Here is an 8,976-nt window from a genome sequence, read left to right as displayed (position 1 = left end):
ACATATATTTATATATAAATATATATAGGGCAGCACGGTGGCGCACCTGGTAGAGCTGTTGCCTCTCTTCGAGCAGGTCCCTGGTTCAAATCCTGGTCCCGGGGGCCTATTTGGGTGGAGTTTGCATGTTCTCTCCGTGCATGCATGGGTTTTCTCCAGGTACTCCGGTTTCCTCCCACAGACGAAAAACATGCATGTTAGGCTGATTGGTAACTCTAAATTGTCCCTAGGTGTGAGTGAGAGAGTGAATGGTATTTGTCTCTGTGTCCCTGTGATGAACGTGAGACCCGTCCAGGGTGTACCCCGCCCCTCGCACATTGGTTGCTGGACATGGACACCGGCGACCCCGTGACCCAAAATGGAAGAAGCGGGTAAAAGATAATCACGTCACAACAAGTCATCTTTCATCGAGAGAGGAAGATGAATTCTGTTGTTTCATCAGGTTCACATGAGTTCATCATCACAGTCGCCTGATTATCAATATGATGTCTACATGGAAGCATTTTGTTTAACAGTGTAACATAAAATAACTGCAATTCCTCATAGTAGAAAAGGTCTCATTTAGCAGTTTTGACTCTCAGTTTGTCTGTCAAATGTTTTGTTAGCATCTATGCTGTCTGTGTTCTGTTCTTTGTGGTGATTTTGTAGTTTTTTCATAACAAGTACATTTTTATTTTACATATTTGCCATTTTTTAAATGGTTTCCATTTATCTACTATAATTTCCCTCAGTGATCTCTGGTTTCAGCGCACCTGTCCCTCCGGTTCCTCGTCTGCTAATCGGTGCAGCTGCGACCACTCTGTAATCACCTCCCCAGCATACTTATAGTCCATCGTACCATTGCTCTGGTTCCTTCGTCCTTGTGTGTGCAAGAGGGCTTGCACACGCACATTTTTAGATTTTTTTTTTTGTTATTTTTTGCTTTTATTAGTTCTTCTGTTTCTTTTAGTCTGCACCATAATCTCAACAGCTTTATGCTTTTACATCCAGATAACCTTATGTGTTCTGTCAAGTCTCAGTTATAGTTAAAAAGATCTATTTTAAATAACTAAATGTACACCAAGCAGTGTGTCTGGAGCTCATTAACAGCTGTTAATTCATGTTCACATTTCTGGAAAACTCTGTAAACTGTTTAGTTGGGCAACAAATTAACCCGAGCCTTTAATTAGAAAATATGGCAACTAATAACTGTCAGGGTGGGTGGTGAAGTGGATCCAAAAAGGCAGGCAGGTAAAAACCCAACGGTATTGGGCAAAGAAGCCATGCAGGCAGGACAGAACATGTAGAGCAGCAAGTGGATCTGGCAGTAAACCAGGGAAGTGGAGAGTAATTATGATTGAGTAGATTAGAGAGAATTACAGATGTGATGACAGAAAACCTGAGGAACCGGGAATAAAACCTATAACTGTCAAACCAAACTGGTAACAAAAAACAGAAGGCTGCGTACATTTCATAAACCAAAAACAAGCTGGCGGCAAGAAACAAGTGAAACGAACCCGTACTAACACCGGTATCTGACAGACCAGACTAATTGTAAAATAAACTGTCACTTCCCTGACTGGAATGAAAACGGCAGTTTATCTGAGTAAGGCTTTGTTTTGATATAGTTGACATGCTGGTTTTATTTCGAGGCTCCAGATTTAAATAAATTATAGCACTGCCTCCTTAAAATGTGAGCTCCCTCTTGAATATACAGTATAGAGAAGTGTCCATATCTGTTACAAAAGGGGGTAAAATAAAAATAAAATTGTTCATAACAAGGGCCAATTTTTATTATTATTACCTCAAGTCGGAAATCTGGCATCTCACGTTTGCAGGTTTCTCAACAAAAGTCTTAAATTGTTCTTTTGCTCTTTCCACATCAAAATCAAAGATTACTGAAAGTTTCAAACGATTTTTTCTTGGCTTCAGAGTTGGCCAACTGTAGTCAGAAATAAATAATTTAAAATATTGTCTTGGGGGGCCAGATAAAATGTTAAACGTGCTATATTTGGCCCTTCCATGGTATAGATAGTATAGTGTAGTTAAATGTGCAATAAAGAGCTGATATTCAAAAGTGCAGATAAATGAATCTCACAGAAGCTCTATGAATTATTTTTGTGCAAATCTGATATTTGTCTGGATGCCCTGTATTGATTACAAGCAACAACTTTACAAAAATACTTCATATGATCAAGTTAAATGAATGAAATATTCTGAATAATAGTGAACAGCATTGTGTAGGTGTTATGTATTCACCCTCTTTTTCAATGCCACAGCTATTGCCTTCAGAAGCAAAAGATCCAAACCATGAACATCCCACGGACCATAAAATAAAAAAAATTTAAAAAAAAAGGGAAAGATGAAGCCATTTTAGCAAATCTGCTAAAAGATATTTCAACTTAATCCACTGACCAGGCAAGAAGGACCGCAAAGACGGTAAAGATAATTCTGGTGGAGCTGTGCCTAAGGACATTTAAAATAAAGTTGAATCATTTGGAATTTCTTCCTCAAACGTGTGAAAGAATGTGATTGTGATTTGAAACGATTTACAAGGAGGAAAATGGTCCAAAATGATACTCGTGTGTTTTTGCCTTCACAACGTTCTGTCTGTTGAAGACCAGATGAGTGATAAAAGCTTCCATACTGGAAGTGTTTCTGATCTAATGAGCCTTTTGTTTCAGTTTCGACAGTCTGTTTTCGTCCAGTCGTTCACATGCACAAGCAATGCCATTTTTCATGCAATAATATAAATTATTTACATTTGTGTAGACTGCTGGGTTCTAAGATCCAGCTGTACATTATTCAGACCCGAGCTTTGATTGTTCTGCTGATGGTTTGTACCGGTACATGCATTTTCTGTTATACCTGTATCCTAAATTGTAAGAAGAGGTCATAAATCAGAAAGGTGCACATTGCATGGGATTATATGATACAAACTAAAATAAAGTCACAGCATGACAGGATATCTAATACAAAACATGACTTGGTTTTTTCAGCATAGCCCAATAGCAAACATATTTAAGTTTCAGCATCACTGTAACTGTGTAACGTAGCAGCAGGTCCTGATGAGGCACCGAGTGAGACGGGGGAGGTGAGCTCATGTACGTAGTTATTTAAGCCACTCGTGTGCATTTAGTTTGTTTGGGGTGTTTCCTGGTAGAGAGAGAAGCTGAGGAGGAGGAGGATGTGAGTGAGGAAAGGGAAGGTGATGGTTGCTCTGTGATGAGAGGGATCAAAAGAGAAAGGGGAAGGGGCTGAGAAATGCAGAAGGTCTTAACTTTTATTGATGCAATTAAGCAATTTATCAATATTTGTTTTTATTATGGGAATGAATTCCATCAGAACCAGCTGGTTCTGTCATTATGTGCACCAAACCCATCTTGTTTTTAGTATTCTACATTGATTTACAACCCGTTTTTGTTTCGTTTTTTTATTTTATTCAATTTTCTTTTATTTGTTCTTCTTAATTTATATGATTGTCTACTGTTTTCATCACTCTTTGTTAAAAATAAGTCTCTCTTGTAAATGAGTCCTGGAGGCTCAATGGGATTAACCCGTATAAATAAAGGTTGAACGAAAAGCCACCGTTTTTCTGTCACACATCCCTTTATTGACTGTGTAAATTTGATGTAATATTTATTATTAAGCTGTATAAAAATTTTCAAAACAAGTTTACATAAATAGTTTGGGGGTAAAAAAAAAAAAAGTTAAAGGCTTAATCCCACACAAATCAGGCAAATCTGCAGAGAAAAATAAAGCAAGTGATGTTTTGCTCTACCCAAACTTGAAACCACCAACCAGATTATATCCCCCACACAAAGTGATAAGAAAACCATGATCAGTTATCAATGGGATATTTTTAGCAGATTATCACAGCTGAAGTTGACCTTTTTTTTTTTTTTTTTACTTAAAGCAGTTTTTTTTTTCTTTTGCTGTAAAAGTTCACGTTTTTTTCATACATCAGGAAAATATCATGCATAAAATGCAAACAAGATATGTGTTACATGAATTTAATCTCAAATTACTGGACAATAATTCCAAATGTTCTTGCACACAGTCCCCGCTGAAGCGGATTTTAATGTAACTGTCTTTTTAAGGAGAGTCACGTGACAGTCACATGACACGGAAGCAGACCCGGAACCTTTCAGCGGCGGACGTGTTTACAAACGTCTCGTTTACACGGCGCACGCTGCGTCGCTGCGTAAACAAACAGCTGCATTCTGTTTTCTAAAGTCAAAATCCGCGCTTGTTCCAGTTTAAGGAGAACTATGTTCATTTTGTTTGTCGGAACAGAAAACGGTTCTCTGTCATCGAAATACAGATAGGTTAGTCCTGACGATGCGTCGGTAAAGAACAAGTCATTTATTCTCCCTCTGTAATTTTATTTGCCTCTTTGAAATTACAGCATATTATTTATACTTTGAACGCAGTGGTATTGCAGTCGTTCTCAAGTGTGTAACATTGTATTTTTTGTCTTTTTGCTAAAATAATAAGTTGTGCATTTTAAGGTGACCATGAAACAGGGCGATGAGGCTGGAAGCGTCCCTGCGTACTTCCTGTCAAACCATGAAGGATTTCTTGGAAGCATCAAAAACTTCACTGAGGACTTTGTTGTGAGTGAGATCGACAGCAATGGGCAAAACGTCAGAACAGCACAAGCCTTGCAGAGGCCAGGCTGCGCCTTCTCGGAGGAAGACAACGTGGAGTTGAAGGAGAATGCTCACTATTCAGTCCCACAGGACACTGATGGCTCCTCGGAGTGGGGGCCGGACACCCCTCTGCCTAGTTTAGGGAGTTTTGATTTAGATGTGATTTTAGGTCAGTCGGTGAGTGAAGATCTCGAGCAGTTTGTGTTGACGCTAAGAGAAAAAAAGCAAGTTGGCCTGGAGCTGTCCTTGGGCTTCTTCTCAGACAAACACCAGCGAGCCAACGTCCACAGGGCTGTGAGGCACCGCTTCCCCTTCCTCATGACGGTCACCATTCAACCTGAGATCAGGGTCAGGGAAGACCCGGACTACAGGGAGCTTGCCCGGCTGGTTAAAGAGGACGAAGCGGAGGACTTCTTTAGGTTCATCGACGCCAAAGTGCGAGGCTCGTCCTATACGTTTGGACCTGATGACAATAAGGAGCACAGGACAGCAGTCCATCACTTCCTGAACCGAAGGTTTGGGAAGCTGGTGGAGACGAAAAGCTTCAGCAACCAGGGGATGACGGCAATCTCGGTTAGGCTGAGGGATCACGGCAAGCCAAAGAAGAGGACTGCAGAAGAGCGCAAAGAAGAAGACCTTTACACAGGTATGGTGTAGGGTTTCACACAAACAGCATCGTCTGGGAAAACAATGCATCTCCAATTCTGAAATAAACTGGAAGGGGTTATTTTGTTTTTAGACCCTCAGTGTTAACCACATACACACAGTTGTTTGTGTTTCTCAGCCTTCACTCTGTGTAAGGAGAACCTGGAGACTCTGGAGGCCATCAGCTACATGGCAGCTGCTCTCGGAGTCCTGCCGTCCGATTTCACCTACGCCGGGACCAAAGATAAGAGAGCCATCACCTTCCAGTCCATGGTGGTGAAGAAGGTCTCGCCTCAACGGTATCGATCGCTGCACAGACCAAATTCAGGCAAAGTTGAAAGAAGTTCTAATGCGTGTCTGACAGATGTGATGTGTCGTTAGGCTGAAAGAGAAGGCTGCAGAATTTGAGAAGAGGGGGATGCGTCTGTCTCGGATCCGCTCCGTCGGGGAGCCTCTGAAGCTGGGACGGCTGCAGGGAAATCACTTTGACCTGGTGGTCCGCAACCTCAGACCGCACGGGCCCGTTGACGAGCACGGTTCAGGTGCAGACGTGCACGCTCGTCTAGCAGAGCTGGTGGAGGAGGCGGTAGAGAACGTTAAGGTACTTTTATTTATTTTTTTTTAATAAGAAACTTAAGTCCTGTCCCAGTTCACATGAGTCAAAACTATCACCTTGGTGTTTCTCTTCAGAGGAGAGGTTTCGTCAACTACTATGGACCGCAGAGGTTTGGGAGTGGACAGAGCGTTCCGTCTGACCGAGTCGGACTAGCTCTGCTGAAAGAGAACATGGTAAGAGAGATGGTGTCAAGATTCACATCCTCCACTAATGTTTTCAGTCTGTACATTGTTGCCTGGGTACATTTTGTTGTCAGGTTAGTGCTGTGCATCTGTTTTTCACCCCGGATGATGGCGATGATCCTCAGAATCTCGCAAAGAAACACTTCCTCCAAACCGGTAATCATTTTAATTATTTATTTATTCAGTTTAGACAGCAGAACTTCACTGTGCATGTTATGTTGACTCCTTCCTGTCTTTGCTCCTCTCCACACCAGATAATGCTAAGGAGGCCCTTGCGATGATGCCGTTGTCTAAACCCAGAGAGCGTCTGATGCTCCGGGCTCTGAACAGATACGGTGGCGGCCCAGATGGTTGCGTCCAGGCGTGGCTTAGTTTGCCCCACAGTATGAGAGTTTTCTACCCTCACGCCTACTGCAGCAGGTCAGCGGAGCTTTAACCTCACATCTGACTTATAGTTTTGTTATTCAAACGATTTGAAGTTTCATAATTTGTTTCAAATGAAATGATTTAACAAAAGTTCTCCAAACGTTTTAGTTCAGCATGAGTTTCTGAATTTTCAATCGGCTCTAAATACCTAAATCCTTGCTGTGGTTGTTAATGGTGCGCTGTTTGTGTGTCAGGGTGTGGAACGAGGCTGTGGCACACAGGCTGTCTACGATGGGTCACTGTGTGAGACAAGGAGACCTGGTGTGGGCACAGACGGGTCAGAACCAAACTGAGGACACTGGTGGAACCAGCTCTCGGGTAAAAACATCAAGAAGACATTTCTTTTCTTGTTAGCTTAGTGACTGCTGTGTAGAGATAGGGCAGCTGGCTTGGGACCAGAATGTCACGGGTTCAACTTCGCACCATGCCCACATGTCATTGTGTCCTTGAGCAAGACACCTAATCCCTAACTGCTCCCCGGGCTCCTACATAGCTGCCCACTGCTCCACCTGGGTGTAGTCGCATGTGGTGGGTTGAATACAGATAAGTAAATTTGTCTTTGTATAGAAACATGCAATGATGATGACCCACATAGCTTCTGCTTCTTGTTGTTGTTCTTCTTATTATTATAATTATTGCTGTTCTTATTCTTCATACTTGTAACTTGCTGCTGTCCATAATTAAATCATAGTCACTGGACATGTCTTTTTCCAGATCCATGTGGTGACATACGAGGACGAACAAGCAGGAGTATACACACTCGGACAAGTATGGAGTTTCTTGGATTATTTTTACCCGTTTTATTAAATTTGATTTTCAAGCTCTTTAACATGCATTTCTTATTCTGTTAGGTGTTGCTACCGATGCCAGGAAACACCGTGAAATATCCAGAAAATGCCATGGGGACTTGGTACCAGGAGCAGCTGGCCAGAGATGGACTGTCCGACTGTCGCTTCAGGGTCAACAGCCTCAAACTGAACGTGCCTGGCTGCTACCGCCCTCTGCTGGCAGCGCCGCGGAACTTCAGCTACCGGCTACAGAGAGCAGCCATGGAGGGTGGAGGAGGAGCAGCAGGAGAAATGAAGCAGAGCTCAGACTCTCCTTATCTTACCTTAAACTTAGATCTGGACTCATCCTGCTACGCTACCATCTGCCTCCGGGAGATCATGAAATGTGACCCTTAATAAAGCTGCAGTAAACATTTCTTGTACTGCTTTTCTACTTTAGTTGTTATTAATTGTGATACGTCCTGATTTTGTCTTGCTTTTGTACTTAGAAAAGACTGTGGTTACACATAAAAACGTGCCACTGCAGAATGTTAACAAACTGAAATGTAAAGGAGTGTTAAGTTTGTTCGTTGTGCTGTCAATAAAAATAAGAATACAAATTTTCTTTGTTTTATTTCTCTGTTTTAAACTATCTTAATATTTTTAGACTGACAATTTAAACTTTCTGCATAGAAATGCATTGGGATCAGTATTTAATTGAAAAACCTTGTTCTCTTTAAAATCTGCTTTAGATACTTGCTCATTTTTATCATGTGCTACATTTAACCATTTAGCAAGCTTTTTGGCTACAGTTGTGCTTTTTAGCTTCAACAACTTGGCTTCTGCACGTTTCAGCCGTTGTTTTATCACTCCACCATTTACAACATTCAGTTTCTTTCATTTTATTTAAAAAAGCTGCCTCAGCTTACTTGCTTTATTTTTGTCTTTTTAAGCTGATTTTAGTTTTTAGCTTGTTCCTACTTTTAGTTTTAGCTTTTCAATTTTTAAATTTTATCCTTCATTTTACTACTCAGCTCCCTGATAGCCTTTTGCAACTTTTAGCCACTTAACCTTTGGTTAGCCATTTGCAACCTTTAGCTAACATTTGGCTGCTTTTAGCTAGGTGCTCTTCTATTGGCTCCAAGAACTCAGTTTCAGCTTTTTCATTGAAGTCCAGCAGGACTGCATTTTTGCAGAAAATGCTGTCACTTTTTTAAGTACAAAAACTTTTTTAAGAGAGATATTTAATAATCATGCTGCTTTCTACTAACTGCTCATTTTCCAGGGATTATCTAGGACCCTTTAACCACTGGACTGTCAGTCCCACTTGTATAAAATGATCTGAATGTATGTCTTGTTTGTCTCAATGCAGCCTTGTGATGGACTTGTCATCCATCCTGGGTGTATCCCGCCTCTCGCACAGTGATAGATGGATGTGGGCACCAGTGACATGAAAAGGAAAAAGCGGGTCAAGATGGATGATCAAATCTGCAAACATCTCAGTACAGAAACTCTTAATAGCACACAATGCTGGTCTCTGTGGGTTTAACATGAAATCATATGTGTTTGTGAACTCTTCTCTGAACAAAGGAAAGTATGTCATGAACTCTGTGCAGATGAGATGGAGTTGTTTGGACAAAGACAGCAGTTCCAACATAAAAAGAACAAAACTGACACAAGAGAAATGTAGTTGGGACTTCAGGAGTTTT

General features: G+C 41.3%; 1 protein-coding gene across 1 annotated transcript; it reads left to right on the top strand.

The window, feature by feature from the left end:
* Positions 1-4,436: 4,436 nt before the first annotated feature.
* On the top strand, positions 4,437-7,729 carry pus7l (pseudouridine synthase 7 like). Its single transcript, XM_037695600.1, has 9 exons — positions 4,437-5,277; positions 5,416-5,575; positions 5,658-5,877; positions 5,967-6,065; positions 6,149-6,230; positions 6,329-6,494; positions 6,695-6,818; positions 7,215-7,268; positions 7,352-7,729. The coding sequence occupies exons 1-9, from the start codon at positions 4,497-4,499 to the stop codon at positions 7,682-7,684; spliced, it is 2,019 nt and encodes a 672-aa protein (XP_037551528.1). The 5' UTR covers positions 4,437-4,496; the 3' UTR covers positions 7,685-7,729.
* Positions 7,730-8,976: the final 1,247 nt, after the last annotated feature.

The sequence above is a fragment of the Nematolebias whitei genome, chromosome 22 (genome assembly GCF_014905685.2).
Source record: "Nematolebias whitei isolate Nwh7 chromosome 22, NemWhi1, whole genome shotgun sequence".
Taxonomy (NCBI): Eukaryota; Metazoa; Chordata; class Actinopteri; order Cyprinodontiformes; family Rivulidae; genus Nematolebias; species Nematolebias whitei.
This window is presented reverse-complemented; position numbering and strand designations above follow the sequence as displayed.

Coding starts and splice junctions, on each gene's coding strand:
- pus7l (XM_037695600.1), top strand. CDS start 4,497: ATGAAACAGGGCGATGAGGCTGGAAGCGTCCCTGCGTACTTCCTGTCA. Junction 5,278..5,415: donor AGAAGAAGACCTTTACACAG/GTATGGTGTAGG, acceptor TGTGTTTCTCAG/CCTTCACTCTGTGTAAGGAG. Junction 6,066..6,148: donor CTCTGCTGAAAGAGAACATG/GTAAGAGAGATG, acceptor TTTTGTTGTCAG/GTTAGTGCTGTGCATCTGTT.